The 19124-nt window shown below is 36.4% G+C and overlaps 1 protein-coding gene across 1 annotated transcript in view; it reads left to right on the top strand.

Moving 5' to 3' along the window:
- The window catches only part of DNAH12 (dynein axonemal heavy chain 12), a 72496-nt gene continuing 53372 nt past the window's right edge, over positions 1 to 19124 (top strand). The window contains exons 1-18 of the mRNA XM_087744360.1: positions 1 to 132; positions 2085 to 2248; positions 3927 to 4017; positions 4305 to 4331; positions 5273 to 5462; positions 6787 to 6862; positions 7714 to 7872; positions 8575 to 8770; positions 9962 to 10150; positions 11226 to 11376; positions 11480 to 11571; positions 11837 to 12015; positions 12810 to 12945; positions 13818 to 13943; positions 15650 to 15784; positions 16793 to 16986; positions 17906 to 18146; positions 18730 to 18915. Of these exons, the coding sequence (XP_087600486.1) occupies positions 2085 to 2248; positions 3927 to 4017; positions 4305 to 4331; positions 5273 to 5462; positions 6787 to 6862; positions 7714 to 7872; positions 8575 to 8770; positions 9962 to 10150; positions 11226 to 11376; positions 11480 to 11571; positions 11837 to 12015; positions 12810 to 12945; positions 13818 to 13943; positions 15650 to 15784; positions 16793 to 16986; positions 17906 to 18146; positions 18730 to 18915 (2532 nt within the window). The 5' untranslated portion in view covers positions 1 to 132. The remainder of the gene's footprint in view (positions 133 to 2084; positions 2249 to 3926; positions 4018 to 4304; positions 4332 to 5272; positions 5463 to 6786; positions 6863 to 7713; positions 7873 to 8574; positions 8771 to 9961; positions 10151 to 11225; positions 11377 to 11479; positions 11572 to 11836; positions 12016 to 12809; positions 12946 to 13817; positions 13944 to 15649; positions 15785 to 16792; positions 16987 to 17905; positions 18147 to 18729; positions 18916 to 19124) is intronic.

The following is a 19124-nucleotide window of genomic DNA, read 5'->3' as shown; positions in this document are numbered from 1 at the left end:
CCCGCTGGCCGCGCCTCAGCCCTGCCGCCGGCAGCCGCCCGCCCTCGGCTCCGTGGCAACGGCGGTGTTGTCCCCAGTCGCCTCCGCGCCGCCGTCCTGCCCGGCGCCCCCGGGACCGAGGCGGCGGGAGAGGTGAGGGCGGCGGGGCGGCTCTCCGTGGGGCTGGGGCGGTCGCAGGGGCTGACGCTGCTCTCCCCTCCACACCGACAGGGCTCTGTCTCCGGGCCCCGCTGGGCTGAGAGGGGGCCAGGAAAACGTAATACCGGCTCGGCTCTCTTTAGCTCAGCTTTATTTCTTTTGATGCCTGCACCACCATCCGTTTTAATTCGTTTCTAGGACATAGCACTAATTTAGGAGGTAGCTTTGGCTGTCTGCTCCCCTGTGAGAACCTGTTGAAATGCAGTTATGGGTTTGTGCATCGTGTTTCCAGGGGAACCCTACCGTGAGTCTTTTGGGATAGCCATACTCAGCCACAAGCAAGACTTAAGCTGCTGTAGAAGGATAGTCTTTTAGTGAACCAGAGCCCCGTCACATGGCTGGGTTTGGTTTTGTTTTTTTTTTTTTCTTTCTTTTCCTTCTTTTTTTTCTATTTTTCTGTCTTTGTATGAAGTGATTATCAAACTTTGGTTGCCAAGTATCTTTAACCGTGGTTACCCAAGTATCTGTCTAGAGAACAAGTCATATGAGGAGCAGCTGAGGGAGCTGGGGATGCTCAGCCTGGAGAAGAGGAGGCTGAGGGGAGCCCTCATCGCTCTCTGCAACTGCCTGAAAGGAGGCTGGAGCCGGGGGGGTCGGTCTCTTCTCCCCAGGAACAAGCGATGGGACGAGAGGGAACGGCCTCAAGCTGCGCCAGGGCAGGTTTGGGTTGGATACTGGGAAAAACTTCTTCCCCGAAAGGGCTGTGAGGCCCTGGCCCAGGCTGCCCTGGGCAGGGGCTGAGTCCCCATCCCTGGAGGGATTTAAAAGCCGGGGAGATGTGGTGCTGAGGGACATGGTTTGGTGTTGGGCTTGGCAGTGCTGCGTTAACGGTTGGACTCGATGATCTTAAGGGTCCAATTTTGCACTGCTTTTTACAAGATGATCATGCAGTTTCTTAACCTTTCCATGTATGGAATAGAACCTTTAATGACTACTTTGCACGCAGAAAATGAGCTTAATTCTTTTTCTCCTTGAGAAATGTGAAAAGAAGAATAGGATGCTGTTTTTATAGAAATGCTTTCTTGATAACTTCCTGCACTTTTTCTGTCTCTCTTTAACTGTGGTATAGTGTCTAAAGAATAACTTTCTCATAACTTTGCTCCTATTTGTGTGACATTGTGGTGAAGCTATAAGTCTGTATTGATGTCGTTATGATTTTGTTTCTTTTCCTTTAAAGACTGCCTCTCACTTCAGTAGAATTCTAGGATCTCGTATCTGAAAATTTGCTGCAGCTTTATCTTTGCAGTAATACCAAATATCAAGGATGCCTCTGGGCATTTTTTTTCCTCAGAACTTTAGAGGCCACCCTTGTCTGAATTTGTTCCATGTTATTTAGCATGGGTGGACTTAATGAGGCAGTGATTTTTTTTTTTTTTAGTGGCCAGACAAGAAAGAAGTAGGTAGTCACCTGCTGAAGCCACAGCAACGAACAGCAATGCTGTCTCAGGCCCCATCGGTACAGGAACTGTACCTACATCAGGGCGGGTCTGGCGCAGCCTGCCAGGGCGGTTAATAGGCTGCTCTTCTGGTGTCTTCTGTGCTGTGTACAGCTGATAGATTAGCACTTCAAGAGATTTGTAATAGAACTTTACTTTTATGCAATATGCTAATCTTGAGTTAATAGAACCGTACCACTGTTTTTTACTATTGCAGACATTGCACGTATGCACTTTCCGTTGAACTTTGCCATTTTAGCATATGTGGTATTTTCCTGTTTTCTGAAAGCTAAGCTTTCATACCTAGATTGTGGAAATCCCTGAGGCTACCTCATTTTACATTTTATGTACATTCAACTTAATACATGCATCTGTTAAACTGCATCTGTTTAACTGCTTTCTGGACAGGATTAATGGTATTCTAGAATCTTGGTTTTCTTATGGTTTTAGATGCCACGCTCAGATGGAGCACCTTCCAATAAAAAGACTTTGAGAACTTCGTTTCTTCCCACTGTTTTACCTTCATCAGTCATATCTGATATGTCACCATTGCAGAATAAACTATTGACATACCGAAGATGCAACGAACAGCAAAAGATGCTTAACCAGTTACTGTGAGTTTCATGTCATTCAAGAAATGTTGAAATTCAAATGAAAGACACATTGCACATTTGACATCTGAGAAATAACAATGGTGTTAATTTTAGAGGCTTTTGATGTCACTATTGCAGTGCTGAACACTTTCCATCTAAAATCATTAATAATAGAAGACCATTTGATGGAATCTCTGATGTTTTTTCTTTTACAGCACCCAAAGTCTGCTTGAGGTATGTTTGTTGGGGTGAGTTGGGAGGAGAAAGTGACCTTCACATTTTGAAAGTTGTTTATGATAGACTGAAAAAAATCCTTTCTCTTTATGAAGAACTTTTTCAAAGAGAATGAAAGTCTGGATTACTTCCTTGCTTTTGTATGAATGATCCAAATGTGGGTCTACTTCAAACAGGCTTCTTTGTCACTATCTTAGCGCGTTTGCTGCTGAGCTTAGTGATCTGTGTCGCTGCCAGAGGAGCACAGCTGCCAAGATGATTGGTAAATTCACATAAAATTGCCTTTCAAGATTTTCATTTGCAGAGGAAGAAAGAGAATAGGAAAAGGCTCCTTTCCTATAATCGTTGTAGATCTAACAGAAAATTAAGTTATTTTTAAAAATTATTTTATTATTTTGATATAAATTTATTCCTGAAATACCTACATTATTTTCAGGAACTTACTGAAGAATCCCTAGATATGTTGATTATCTTGGTATAAACATTGAGAGGATTCTGTGGGCTAAGGTTGCGTTGTTTATAGTAGTATTATGAAATATATAGCAACTTGTGTTTTCGTGTAAAAGGTGAAAAAGGTAAGGAAATCTAAAGGTATTTGATAGGATTAAAAAGTGCAGAAAAAAATATTTTGGCCTTCAGAAGAAGAAATGGAAATGAAAGACCTACATACAGTCTTAATTTAACCCATTTTAAATATTGTCACTGATATAAATAATGTTATTTTTGTTGGTGTGGCTTTTTAGTGATTCCATTTGCTGTGACTAGATTTGGTGATGGTAACCAGTTCTATAACTGTTATTAATATATACATACATAGCAGCATTATATTCTGCTGCAACATCGATTCAGTTACATTTTTGAGCAAAGTGAACCGCCTTCCCATGAAGTAATGATTTGAGTGGCAGTCTAACTTCCACTTGGGAGTTTTTAGCTGAGTTATATTGAGATAAGGATGAAATACTCTTTGCAAGATATGTAAAGAGCGTATCCCAAAAGGATGCACTGAAATGTTTTAATGCGTAAGGTCAGCAGGACATGCCAACATTAACTATTTAAAGTTTTCTGATAGTTATTTAGCGATTTATAACCACGGGCAGTAAAAAAGAGCTGGTCTTAAACAGCTTTACGAGTTTTGTTCTGCACTTTTTTCTTTTTTTTTTTTTTTTTCCATAATACAGTTGGACAAGATCTGTTGTAGTTGTGTGAGGAGAAGTAAGATATAATCCTAACAGGAGCACTGGGCAATTGGATGAGGTGAATCAAGGCATGTATATATTGTGATTGTGGCCAAGATGAATGTGCTTCTTTATATAAGAGAGGACAGAGTATGCAAAGGCAGCCTTACCTTTTAGTGATCAAAGAGTGGGTAAACATGAAAATGAGGTTGCGTCAATTAAAAGGATAGCGTTATTTTTTAATATATTATTTGTAGTTTTTCCGCACTTCTGATTCTGTTTTACTTCAGAATTGATCGAGCTTTAAAAGTCTATCACGTATCCATGGAAGAAAAATATCACAGAGATCCTGTACCTCCTATCCCGGAACTGCCTTCCACTGTGAGAAAGTATTTCTTTAATATTTTAGCTGTTGCCTGTTTTGTTCTTTGTTATTGGGGCATTTATACCTCTTACTTATTATTATTTACTTAAAGATACTTATGTCAATCCTTAGTAATTCATAAATGTATTTATATGCTCAAGTAGTCCCACTGAAATTGATACCTGTATATCTGCAGAATAAAGTCTTTATTTAGGAATAGTATTTATTAAATTTTATGTTTCTGATGTGTTTGTTTGTTTATATGTTCTTAATACATTACAATTTTCTGTTCCTTTTTATACAGATGAACAGTAAGCAAAAACAACAAAGAGTGAGTTAAATTCTTTATTCTGCTTTTTTAGAGTAGAAGAGTGAATGGTCTCTATTCAGAGAGGTTGAGCATGTTATATGGAATTCATGGTGGTTAAACAGGAAAAGCTTTTTCAGTAGTCTTGTTGGGGAAAATGGAATAGGAAGCAAAACAGGAATCTTTTCTTGTGGTCCAATAGAAGGAAAGTGTTTTTCTATTACAGAAAGTATGTCCATCAGTAATTTAAGTTTTGATCTATACCTTAGTTACAGATCATTACTTGGAAAAAATTCTAACAGGCTTCAGGATTTTTTCAGTTGAGGTCATAGTTCATACTCCAGCCTGTACAAAAAGTAGTCTGACGTTTTTCACCTGATTTGAAGAACACGTCAAAATCCTGGAATTTGTGTATAGCTTTTAAAATAAGACTTTATCTCCGAGAGCCACTTGAAACTCAAATTAGCATTGAAATATTTATATTAAGTAGCTTAAGGGAACATCTATTTTTCCTAGCCAATGTTAGGTAAACTCATTCTGAAGACTATCAAGATTCAGATCCCTTTTTGTTTTATAACAAAGCCAGCACTTGAAAGCATAAATACCTATTTCTTTGTCCAAAAAACATCCCTATTTGTGCATACTTTTTGACAGATAAATGTTTGTCCAAGAAACAACAGGAGCCTTGAACTGTTCTATTGTCAGTCATAAACAGCAGAGAGCCAAGGAGAACGCCATACTCAAAAGTACCATAGTTTGTATTTAAGCATTGAGATAGGGAGACCGTTTTACCAACCATAGAGTAGCTTTTAGTGTACTGGTCAGTTGAATACAGAAAAGATTAGATTATGTCACCTGCCCTTAAGCGTAAGAAATGGTAAATAAAAAGAGACTTCATTGTCAAGCCTAACACAAAACTATTTACATAGCCACTTATTAGACCTCTGGCAATATTGTCCTTTCAGACAAACTATCTCTTTATGAAGAAGTGCGTGCAAAGTAATCCGGTGGTTCCCATTCAGCAGCAGTGGCTCATGTCCGTGCTCACATTGGTGCCACGGTCGCTTATGGAAGGCAACGATAGAAAACTGTTAGCTGAAAAGCTTTTAGGGGAGATAATAAGGGATTATGAAATGAGCATGAGAAGATTTGTGGGTAAGTACCAGAAACTACGCAGTACTAATATTAATATATTAATGTCTGTGTATGTATATATATATATATATTTTATGAGCTGTTCCATGTCCTCCCACTGAAAATAATTTTTGTGGATTGATCTTTGTAATTAACCACTGATTTCTCCTTTTCTGCCGCAACAAATGTGTATTGGCCATAATGTTTAAGGCAAGTCTTGCTGATTTTATTTGGACTAGTAAAAAGTTAACCAGCCGAAGGTATAGCTCAAGCAAAGACAAAGGCCACTGTAGACTTCATGAGAAAAAGGTTGATTGCTGATGACCTTATTTCATTAAGTCTTTAACCTGTTTAGTTAATTTGATGCAAGAATGTATCGCTGTTTTGTACGAAAGAAAGTAGAAACTTTTAATGTACTAGTTATTCTTTTTTTTTTCCCTCTTCAGGAACAGCAGCTTTTTTTAAGCTGGTGATCCACAAGCACATCCATAAGTTTTCTGATGCTGCTTTCTATGCATGAGGAAGCTCGCAATAAAAATCTGCAAAGATAATTACCTGTTTTCAGATATCACTCATGCAACTCACGTCGATTTTTAAAATTTTAAGAGAGAGTCATGAACTGGAATTTTTAAAGTGTATTCCCTTGAAATCATGTATTAATGTATTTTATATTTACATTTATAGTATCTGAAATCTGAAATTGAGCCAAATTTTGTCAATATTTTGGTGGATGGTTGATCTTTTTAAAAATGCAGATTAAAAAAATACACAATTTAGCATGGGACTAACTTCTTTGTAATGTCATCAGTGGAATAATTATAGTATTGCACTATAATTATATTAAACAAAATTGCCATAAATACTTAGAATCATAGAATATCTCAAGTTGAAAGGGAACCCATAAGGATCATCGAGTCCAAATCCCTGCTCCTCGCAGGCCTGCCTAAAACTAAGCCATGTGACTAAGAGCATTATCCAGACGCTCCTTGAACTCTCACGGTTTTGGTGCCGTGACCGCTTCCCTGGGGAGCCTGTTCCAGTGACTGCCCATCCTCTCAGTGCAGAAATCACTTAAAGTACTTCGTTATTTAAACACTAGTCTATCTGAAAACCTTCGTGAATAGGGGACAGAATTGGAATTAAGCCACCTGAATCTGTATAGGTATTTGACAGAAGCTGTGATTTGGCGTTACCTTTGGGCGAATGTGTTTTGAAGACTCTGATGATGCAGTTACCTTTCCATCCTACTGTGTGCTTGGTTCAATCTGGAGAAAGACTGAGGAAGTACAGTGCCTATTGAATATGGCTTCATTTTCTTCTAATGTTTATTTTTTTTTTTTCCTAGTGCGAAGTGTTCTTATTAAACCAGACGTAAAAGGACTTGAAGATGAAGAGGAGGCACCTTTGCCTTTATCACCTCTGTGAGCAGATTAAGTTAGCAAATAGCTCGCTGGCAAAACACACTCAGCTGCAAGCGTGAAATTCTCGTTGAGCTGCGTGAACAGAGTTATGGGACAATATTAATTCTGGGGTCTCTTAATGAGAAATTATTTTCTCTCTGTAGAGGATCTGACATTTGAACATCTTCTATCTGAATGCTTTACAAAGTTTTAGCACTGGCAGTGTTTTATTACTGTTGTTACAGTTACATGGAGTAGCACTAATGACTGCAAATGAGACTTCTGGCTCTGAGTGCCCAGACACTGAAGTCATATTGCAGCCGGCTCTGGAATGAAGTGTGTGCGTGCGGGGCAGTTCACTGGCAGACAGCAGCATTGTACAGTACTTTAACATGCTAAAACTGCATCTAATGCCAAGGTTTCCTGTGACTTTGGTGTTATGAGGTGAAACCTTGAGACCGAAGGAGAGGCTGTTATGCTCTGTCAAAATAGAGAATAGGAATTCAGGTAGACAGAACATAATTATCTGAATTGCATGATTTGCTGAAGCATCAGAATGTGTGCCATCTAAATATTGATGAGAAATACTGCCTGTTAGCAGTTGGTGAAGTTAGAAGTTTACATTGAAAGAGCTTCAGGAAGAGCAGGCGATCTGAAAATAGTCTGGAGTATAAAACATGGTTGATCAGACAGAGTATGATCAACTGGCTCCCACTGCATCATATTGAGGATATGTGTATGGCACTTAACCATTCATGTTAGGAAATAAGCTTTTTAATAGTAATTTGTATAGGTAAGAATGTTTTATCCAAGTATTGCTTGAGCTCTTTTGTATGTTTGTTTTGGTTGGTTTTGTTTGGTTTTTTTTCCAGAGGCCTGGATTTTTCTAGACCATGGCATAACAGGTTTATCCAAGCAAAAAATCAAATCCTTTCCAACTTGCACATTGTCCACCCCACAATGAAAACTCTGCTGGATTTTGGTTATGCAGCATTCTCTACACCTCTTACAGTGGACTTCTCAAGTTTCAGGTAAAGTCTATTTTGATTAATTATTAACCCGTATAGGTTTTTGAAGCTGGTAAAGAAGAGTTTGTTCAATTCTGTTATTCATCCTAGGGTTTTTTATATAACAAATTGAATTGTTTCAATGTGTCATTTAATGTTCTTTGAGTACGTTACTTTGTGTTATGACACATTTAACTTTTCTTCTCTCTGTTACATATAGATATTTTATTGGTGCTTAAATTGCTGGTAGTATCAGCCCTTTTGATTTATGTTTTGCCTTTAATTCTGTAAAGGTCTCCTCATTATTTACTTAATCTTAATGCTATGATCCCCATAGAAATCTGGTTGAAGTAGCATTTGAAAAATTGACTTCTAGTAGTATTACTATCTGTAGGGAATTCTACGCTAACCCTAAAGATCAGATTTTTTGCTGGTTTTCATCAGTTGAATTTTATTTTTAATCTCGGAACTTTTCATTTTCATAATTTTCAAAAAGATAATTTTCGATACCCTTTTCCTCATTATTTTTTCTGGTAGCTGTTCTTTATTTCCTGGGGTTTGGGGTATTTTTTTCTTCATTTAAGTCTACAGAAGTGATGCTTCGGGTTCCCACTGTGCTTTCTGCTAAAAAAGAATGGGTTTGTAATACAGTACAGATTACTGTTACTTCACTTCATGGGTTTTAAAATTTTTTTTTATAAAGTTGCCTGTAACTTTCTCTTCTAGATTGAAAGGGCCAATTGAATGTGAATCTTTAAAGACTGATGTCTCTCTAAGCTGCTCTAAAGCAGAAGAGAAGATATTGAATACGTGGTATCAAAGAGCTATCAGTCTCTTTACTCAGAAGGAGTCATTGAATGGTGTAAAGTTGGATCAGGTTGACTCTTTTTATAACTGTGTGGCTACGCTTATGTCTAATCAGGTAAAATCTTTACTCTCTGTGATAAACTTAAGGAGAAATTTAGATATTTTAAATGAGTCAGCACATTATATAATATGGGGCCTGTTTAATTAGTCATTGTTAGCCATCTGTTGCATATAATCCAGTAAATATTCCAAGTGTTTAAATATTTTTAAATTCCCTCATTTAAAAGAAATACGTGGCCTTGTCTGCTTCTTTTTATTCTAGTTTTTTAGATGCAGAAAATTTATTTATTCTACCAAGTAGAATGTAATTAGCTTAAAGAAGGAAATATCTCAGTGTTCTCAGGACCCTTCCTATCACTGATCTTGGCACTACAATTACACGTCGTATATTAGCAAAATGAACAAAACCTGGTCTCTCTCTCGAAAGCAAACATAGCTACACAAATAGACTGTAAATCCAGCTCTGCCAACGTGTACGCAAGTGACTGTAGTTCTGCAAAATTTCCAAACACGATTTTTTTCTGTGGAAAATGATACCACAATACTTTGCCAGTTAATTTTTTTTTTCCTCCCTGATTATATCAAGATGGAAGTTATAGGAAGTGTTTCTCGGTTAATTTTTTTTGTTTTAGCAATTTCAAATTGTTTTATTTCCTAATAATAATAAGGCAAGAACATTCAAATGAAATCGCTGATTTCAGACCGAGACAATTATTTTTCAAAGTTTTTAGTTTACTGAAAATTAAAAATACTTTAACTTCCAAATAATTTAAAGTATCTGTTGTTTACATTGTTCTATTTAAGAATACAATAATCAGTGGGAATATATTCAGCAGTTTGAGAAGGCAATCATTGTTAGGATTAAACCTTTATTTACTTTGTAGAAAAATAATGGAACGATAGTCTAATCAAATCATTGTCATGTTAAAAAAAAAAAAAAAAGTCAGAGGAAAACGCGTTCCAGATATTTCATTTATACTTAAAGCAGGTATTCGTAATAGAGTCAACTTTTGTAGCAAAAATAAGTGCATGGGCTGTACTGAAATGTTTATTTGTTCATTAGTTTACATCCTTTAAGGGTTGAGACTAATGCCCACTGAAGTCATTAGAAAAATTCACACTACTTCACTTATCCATGAATCAGGCCAAAAGTACTAAAATGCATGGAAATCCTGGCTTATTGAATGAAGGGGAAGTGGGATGGGGCTTTCTGTTCTTTCAGCTAACAGGTGGTATTATTGCCTAGCTGAAAGAATTCTTGAGAAGAACGGTTGAAGCTTTTGTGGAACTTTTTGATCCTGAAGACAGAAATTGTCTACCTTTATTTAAGATGGAATTGACTCTTGATGAACAGAAAATGGAGTTTTATCCAAGCTTCCAAGACCTAGAAGAAGCGATTCTGTTTATAGTAAATCGTATAGGACAGACTCTCCAGGTGTGCTTTTATTTAATTATGTAACTGCTAAGTTGCTCCATATGTGAAAATATTAGTAATTTAGGACTCTGACTACCGTGGTAATGGGAAGCAGAATGCAACTTGAGGTATTTCTTTTCCATGAGCATTCTGCAGGTCACGTCATGAATCTTGATGCCCAGCGGAACTCCAGGCTCTGAAACTCATTTTGTTATTCCTTGTTCATAAAAAAATTGGTACCCCTGCTACTGATTGTTTTAGTCTGCTATTTTAATCTGCAAATCTGTGTGTGCCTACAAATTAATTGTCTGCTTGTTCATTAAATAGAAGTCAGGCTGAAAACTTACTCAGGAAAGAAAACTAGCTAGAAGATAACCCTTTTGTTTTCTTCTTTGGTATGTTTAGAAAACCTGAAGAGTGCTTTAAGTATAGGTAACCACGTGTTCTAATTTATTTATATATTTATTTTTAACATTGAAAATCAAGTAGTTTTGCAGTGTATATGTTCTGTGAACTAACATTTTGCGTAGGAAAATAATTGGGACGTTAGTTATATGTGTGATGATTTACAATAAGCTTGCATGAATAATTAAGATCCCCAGAAAAAGAAAAGGAAAATTAGAGTTGATATTCCTTTTCTTTCTAAGAAAAAGAAAAACCTCAGATCCCTAAGTACTAATGTATACAGTATCTAAAGATTTATGGCTCAGGACCCAATCTGTAACTCCAGGGCCGACAGCCTTTCTGGGGGCTTTAGATGTATCCCTATGGACTTAGTATTGGCCTTTAATCATACGTGCTGGTACTTTCAGAGAAGTGTTTGGGGTTTAGTTTTGTGTGTTTGCACATAGGATAGAATTTAATTTTATGTGAGACTGGATAATTATTTTTTGTCCATTTTACATGTTTCCTGTTAAACTTTCTGAATCAGGAGGAGTCATTCTAGGTGTGTATGAAGCACCTGGCCTTGGTCATGGTCAGGGTCTCATACTTTTCTGATACAGTGTCTTCTGCAGATTGCAACTTACTTTTAAAATATATGTATCCCTGCACTGCTTTTTTAAATTTAAATAACCAGAATTTGCACTTCTATTAGAACATCCAGACAGTACGTTCTTGGCTAATGGGAGGCACTACAACTCTGGATGCTGAGCTCCCTAATCATGTCATAATATGGGCCACATCTACACTGAAAAAATGCATCAGAGACAACTTAGAAGGTCCAAAGGAATATTTTGAAAACTATGGTGAGTGATAGAGGAGTGTTTAAATAACTGTGTTACTACTTTGAAATAAATAACTTACTGGACAGTGTATGCGTTATAATAATATAATGTTATTGACTTGTAGTTGAAAGGTATGGCTGGCTTGTAGATGGAACTGCACAGGCCCGGATAGAAAGATTTGAAGCAGAAGAACACAGTTTTGATGAATATACTGCTGTAAGTTTTAATTCTACATTTTATATATAATTTTTACTATACATACAGCAATAATAAAAAGGAAACAGAGGATAACACGTGCTTAGCCTTTAGCTAAAAAGTATGTTGACTACCTACAAATCTACAACATAAGTGTGTTTTTCCCTAAAAGTCTGTGGTAAATAGAAAAAAAAAAAAAAGATTTTCTTCAATGTGTAATACTTACTCATGTAGCCAAGTATTTAAATAACAGTTCTGAAGTTTAAAATCTAATGTTTTTCTGAAGTTCATAGATGAATTCTTCACCCTCAAGAAGGAAATCTTGAGTTTACCAGAGGTGGCTCATTTCCCTATGATCCGTTTGAACTGTGAGGATTTAAAGCAAGGTTTGGCTAGGAACGCAAACGCCTTTGCAAAAATGCTAATGGACAGAATAGTTGCGAATTACAGAGAGGAAAATGAAAAGTAAGTAGAATTTTTCTGCTTGTGAATGCTATGTGTGCTAAATGCATAGTAGAAATGTGTAGAAGAAATGCAAATGTACCATACTCCTGCTCAATGAAGACTTGGCTAACTAATGATCTCAATGCAAGTTGCACCAGCTAATGTATTTTTCATATGCTTTAGACTCAAAAACTAGTAGGGAAACTTACTAACAGACTTAAATAACGGAGCTGAAAGATCAAAGGGCTTCTATTACCGTTCTGTCTTTTTAAGTGTGAAATACAGTACTGCACTGTCAAAGGAAAGGCTAGCTAGATTCTCTTATTACATGACAGATACCTCTAGGTTTTAGTAGATAATGACAGATAATAACACTGGCCAATTCTAAAGGTTAATTTGCAGGTATGGATTAAATCGTGAGTGCGGTCATATTAAATTGTTTGGTTAAAATGAACAACTATAGTCAAGTTTTATAGTTATTCCACATAACCAAAATGACAAAATATTTACTAGGAAAGTGTGTGCGTGCTAATGGTACTGTACATAAATTCATGTACTTACCAAAAGTAATTGAAGTGTTTATTGCAAAAGAATAACCCCAAATCTGAACAAGTCAATTATTGAAAATTAATGAACAGTATTTTTTCTAGGCTGACTTGGTCATATTCCCGATGTAGTTTTATAAAGTAATGGAGTTTGTGTAGGGGTAATACTTAAAGAAGTAATTTGAACTTTTAATTCCGTTAAAGCTGAGCTTGAAGCCAGTCAAACTAAAATCTTAAAATGTTGATATTTTATGTTAAATAAATTTATAGGATATGCAGGGAATTCGAAGCAATTAAGGAACGTGCATTAAAAGTTCCTGAGACAACAGAGGAAATGGTGGAAACAATAGCTCACATAAAGAAGGTCAAAACCAAAGGTATTCAGGACCTGTTGTTAAGGATCAAGGTAAATGACTATCCTTTCATTCTTAATCTTTTACCAAACATGCTGGCCTATACAAATACAGAATTCATTCTGGAGGGCAGAGACTTTCGTCTGACCGTGCTGCATGTACTCAGTGTTATTTCAGAGAGAAGTGGGAAGTCCAGCTCGTTCTTTGCCGTATGCCTTTCTTTCTTATTCCCCGTTCCCATGTGGTCTGCGTGTCAGTGAGGAAAAGCAGCTTGTAATACATCATAGCAGATTGTAAGACACTCAGTTTATTGTTTGTACCTAGAGACTTACTTCAGGGCTGCTTAAAAAGCTATTTGTGAAAATGTAACACACAAGTGTAAAGAGAATTTTATGTGTAAAAACAGTCATGGCTTTGAGCACGCAAGAAGCAATTTACTATTTGAGCAGAATATAGATGATGCTGCATTAACAGTGGTACTTCGTGTGTGCTCAGAGAACAAAACTGAAAAATTGTGTAAGGTGTGGGTCAGCCAAAAACGTTACTGGATAAGAAGTTCTTTGTTATATGTTATGATGATAGGTATCAGATTTTCTGTTAACGGTAATAGGTCTGTAAATATAACATGTTTATTCTACAGAATTTGTATTTTTCATATTTTTTTAATAATATTAGGATTTTTGCATGTAGATTTACAGGCCACAGGAGCCATATTTGTAGAAATAAGCTCACGAACGGGACAGGGATTTGAATAACTTTTTATATGTATTTTGAATATTAGTATTCAGTTGGCTGAAGTAGCTCTGAATTCTGAAAAGTCCATGAAATGTAGACTTCTGTTTTATCTTTGTAGGTAATGTTGTCCTACCCGATGTTTTTAAACAGACCTATGATAACTAAAGTTTTGTGAAATCTCTTTGTATAGGAGTGCTGTCGGCAAATGAATTACTACTTAGACGTTTTTACATTTGCTCCTGAAGACATTGCACTGAATGCAGCAGTTCTATTATGGCCAAAGAAGATTAACCCTATTTTCGATGAGCATGATGATGTAAGAGCATTTACTTAGTTTATGGTGTATTTTGGCTTGTTAGACTTTTCACTTTACTTGAGCTGTTTATTTCCTCAACAGGCTAAATGTATCTACACATTTAACGTGAACCATACTAATTTAGACATGCATAAATAACATATTTCCAGATTTTTATATCAACAGAGGGCTTTTTGTGGAGTAATTTAAAAATTGTCACTGTAACTTCAAACCTTCAGCAAGTCTTATTGTCTCAGTTTGTTTGGGGTCACTATTAGGTAATAATTCATACGAAGGTGAAAATTCACAACACTGCAGCTGACTAGTGCTGAAAACGTAACTGCCGGGCCCTAAATTAGTGCTCTGGAACGGACGTCATTTAGTTAAAGTGATCTTTTGTTCTGTCAATAAAAGAACAGTGGGAATTGTGTTTTTTAGGTAGCAATCATTAATAGAAAATATACAACATCTAATTTTCTCTGTGTGATTGTAGATTACTTTCTTTTCTTCCGCTTGTCTATACTCATCTCGCTAGCATTCATTCTCTCTGGCTGTAATACAGTAAGTCAAGCCTTTTGGTGTTCTCCTGCCTCTCTGTAGTAATTTAGCATAGATTTAATAATTTCTTCTAAAAATGTTTAAGAATTAACAATTAACATTTTCAAAATGAACTTATTAATATCTTTGAAGTATCACAATTGAGGATTTCTCTTTCTCTAAGTCTTATTTAGATACTAAGGAGTACGTCCAAGGGTAGTAAATATGCCTCTGACTTAAAACATACCCAGCTTGGGAGACTGCTGTGTCTGTAAAATATTTCTTTTGCATGGTTACCATTCTTTTAATCCCGAAAAATAAGTGAGTGAAAATAATTTTATACTTGTACACAGAGAGTCCATGATGCTTGTTCAGATTCTTTTTAATGAAAATGGCAGTACAGAGTGTATCTGACTTAATGAGAGTCCCTCAGGAGTATACCTCTCTGCAGCTGACTGTCTAGCCACTTGCATTGTGCTGGAGCTTGAGGACAAGAATAGTTTTACATCAGGTTTTAGAGTCTGCATGCTTGCATTTTATACTCTCATCTGAGAGTCCATTTTTATTCTAATGCAGTAGGAAAAGACTGGTTCTTCCTTTGGAGAAGCTCTGTTGGTCTGCTTCACAATTTTTGCATGGCAGTAGGTGTCCTTGTCACAGATCTCCTCTGCCTCGGTTGATTTCTTGTTTGGTACCTTAAAAATAACCCTTCTGTGCGCAGACCTTGTGCTGTAGAGCGATCTTATGTGGTAGAATTTCTGCCTTTTATAGCAGTAGATACATGTGGGATAGCATTAGCTTTCAACACCTGTAGATGTCTCCTCTTTTGGCAATAAAACATTGAATCCCAGAGATGAGAATCTCTCTGTTTCTTTCTGTAGTACGTTCCTATCTTTTGTCTGATTGCTGAAGGAGGCCTTTGAGGCAATTGTAACTGCTATGATGATCGAGGTAAGGGTTTCATGTTAAAATATAGAGGTTGCACACACTTAAATGGGACATACAAAAAGCAGCTCCTGAAGAAATTTCAATTATTGCAAGGATAATAACTTATCTGTATTGTTTATTTTCTGTCTGTTTGTGCTAAATGTTTAATTTAGATGGTACTATGTATGTTAATCATTGAAAGGACTTACAACCACTTCCCTGTTGCTTTTTTACCATTAAAAAAAAATAAATTTGTTTTGTAGCTGATTGAACAGTCTAAACGTAAAGGAGAGCAAGAACTAATGCATAAATGTGAGAAACTGGTGGTGGAATTGGAGAAGCTGACACGTTCTGTGACAGAGTTCGAAGAATACTCAGAACTGGATTGCATGCAACAGGTCTGATTGAACATTTGGTATAAAATGGGTAGAAATGTTTTGTATGTTTAATACGCAGGGGTCATGGAAAAAACTTAGAATTAAAAGTAATCAGTTATTTTAACAAATGTGAACTAAAACGTTTATTATTCTCTTGCTACAATGAACAAATGCATAAAATGGCCCCTGCCCCCTCCCCCCTTTTTGTATTGCATTGGCAATAACATTTGACTTAAAGGAAAGTTTACTATAAAGTTGTGCATAAATTAGCTGAAAGGTAATCCCAGCAAGGACTGAGATATTACAGATGTATAAAGTGAATGATTTTTTAACTCTGGTTTATATAAAGCATGGAATTCTGGCCCCAGTGACATTATCTGCAAATAATTTCAGTGGGAGCAGGATTTCCTTCCCTGTTTTTGATATGTTGAGGAACTGAAGGAAAAAATAGCAGGTTAGAAAGAGTGATTGGTAGCAATTTGATTTTTATTTTATTTTATTTTTTTTTCTGTGAACCTCAAAACTTCATTTTTCTGCTACTGAAGAGCAGACCACTGGCTCCAAAACTTCTCAAATTTCTAGAGGTATTTTATAATTGCCAGAGCACGTCTTGCGCTTTAATTGGAGGATATCACAATTGTGCTTAGTAATTTGTTTTTTTAAAAACAAAGCACTTCAAAGCACCAAACAGAAATCCTAAGCTAATAAATCCCAGTTGCCCTTATGATGTGTCAGGTACATAAAAACGTGTATGCCTGCCTCCTGGAACAGTGAATTTTAAAGCCCAAACATTTTGAAAATAGTTTTATACTCTTAAATTCAGCAATGATAAAAGCAACTTTATTTTTCTCAGTGTTAATCTGGGTTCTTCATAGTTTATTTACTCAAGGATAAGACGATGAGTTTTTAACTCATGTTTTCTAAAATTTTAATAAATACCAAGGCTTATTGTATTTTGATGTCTTATTTCGATAGCTGTTAAAAGCATATCTTAGTTATCTCTCAAGACATACAATTATTTGATTACAGTATGTGGCTGACCTGAGGGCGTTACAGAAACGCATACAGGAGGCTGATGAAACAATAGCTCTTATTAATAAAGAAGAGACTCTGCTCGAATGGACACCGAGTGACTTCCCACTCCTCAACAACTTAAAAGTTGAGATTGAACCATATCAGAAACTCTTTAATCTTATACTGAAATGGCAACGATCAGAAAAAAGGTAATTCAGCTCTTGAAGCTAAATGAGGGAGAGCGGGGAAAAATGCTCATGCTGTTTTTGTTCATGTCAGATGTAGAATATGGATTTGTTTTCTTATAAACACTTATTTTTTATCAGCAATCCAAGTGTAATAGTAACATAACTTACATATCAGGATTGTTATTTTGAATTCAGCTAGAAAAAATGTCGGGGGTTTTGTTTGGGTTTTTTTGTTGGGGTTTTTTTTTAATGTAATGCAAAGGAGTCTATCGCATACTGGATTCTATTTGTATTGGTCATGCTGGTGAAGCCTGTAATAAGGCAAAGTCTGTGAAAGAAGTGCATTAGGAAGAAAATATTTGGTTAGTTATGAGCCATTTTGTATACTAGAAAATTACAAAGTTAAATTAGAAAGCTCACAATCTGTATGTAATGAACCTACCGGCTGTCCAAAGTACCATGTAGATGTGCTCAAATGGCGACACTGCTATCTGGTGGCTAGATCCTGTCACAAAAACTGTAGTATGTGTGAGTCTAAATTAAGTGAGATTGTTTACCAGTTCCTGTGCTCTCGGGAAGTTATAACGTGATATGGCTAGAAAGTATGCATTTTTTTGAAGTACAAAGGCCTAGTATATTTTGATGTCCTATGTTGATCTCTCTCCAGAGCTTAACTTAAATTTCTCAATCCATGCAGTTACTTAGTTTCAGTATGTGACCGACTTGAGAGAATTACACAAATACACAGAGGAGTGTGATCAAGCCGCCTTTAGTTGTGCATTAGAATTTTGCATAGAATGACAATAATTGGAAATAAGAGCTTATCTTTAATTTAAATAACTATTAATCTACATCTCATTTCTGTTGCAACACAAAGTGTTAATTATTTGTGGACTATTTGTTTATTATTCTGTTTTCTAACTTTGGGTTTTTTTCTCAGATGGATGGATGGTACCTTTTTGGAACTAAATGGGGAAAGCATGGAGGCTGAGGTTGATGAGTTTTTGAGAGAGATAAACAAAGCATCAAGACTGTTCCAACAGAAGCACAAGAAAATTCAACAGGAGTGGAAAAAGACGTCACAATGCAGAACTGTAGAAGAGAAGACAGAAGAAGAAACAAAGGGAAATCCAACTCTTACAATGTGTTCTTCAGTTCTGGAGCAGATTAAAGACTTTAAGGTAAGAAAAGGTGAGGGATATTAGTATTTGATGCTGAGGGACAAATGCTAAATTCAGCACTCAGTATAGATAGATGATGCAGTGTCAGAGACTCCTATTGTTACAGAGGGAGAGAGCACACTCTGACTCGTTTCCAGATTGAGCTGTCCCATTGATTTTAATAAAATTGGATTTTGGACATCTTTGTAGTTTTAGGAGTGTGAATTGTTAAAGAGTGGACACATACAGGAGAAGAGTGATTTTTGGATGCAGAGAAACAATTACGGATGTAGTTGGGAATTTTGAAATGGGACTATGTTATGTTGATGAAAGCCCAATTTAACATAAAATAGCTGAAAAATTGTTCCTTTTCTCTTTTCTGCTAAGACTGTGCTTAATAGTTTTATATTTCTTCTTCAGTAATTTACTACAATTATTTGGAAAGGGAATGGATAACTGAATGGATCCATCTGCGCTTTTCAGAAAAGATTTTCATGTCATCAGCTACTGCAGCAGAATTTTAAGTGCAAATCAAAGATGTTTAAAAACTTAAGAAATAATGCACATCACAGTTTTTACCTTATAAATGTTTTTCCTCAATTAGGAGAATATTCCCACTGTGATTATCTTTTGTAACCCTGGCATGAGAACTCGTCATTGGCAGCAGATGTCAAATATAGTAGGATATGATTTAACACCAGACTCTGGAACTACCCTGAGAAAAGTTTTAAAGCAGAATCTAGCCCCTTATTTGGAAGAATTTGAAGCGATAAGCGTAGGTGCGAGCAAGGTAAGCATAGAGATTTGATAGTGACAAAGACAACATCAAGTGTCTCGGTGATGGCTTTCATGGCTTACTAGAATTTTTTGTCTTTGCCCTTATGCAACAAAAGAGATTTGGTGAGACTTTGGCCCATTAGATGATAGCAGTGAGTGTGCAGACACTTGTATCTCATGTTACATCGTTAGTATTTCCCAAGTGTACTGCTTTCTGTGCAC

This window comes from Nipponia nippon, unplaced genomic scaffold (genome assembly GCF_047370975.1).
Source record: "Nipponia nippon isolate SJK-2023a ecotype South Korea unplaced genomic scaffold, ASM4737097v1 scaffold_9, whole genome shotgun sequence".
NCBI classification, from domain to species: domain Eukaryota; kingdom Metazoa; phylum Chordata; class Aves; order Pelecaniformes; family Threskiornithidae; genus Nipponia; species Nipponia nippon.
Note: the sequence above shows the minus strand (reverse complement) of the source record. Positions and strands in the feature narration are given on the sequence as shown.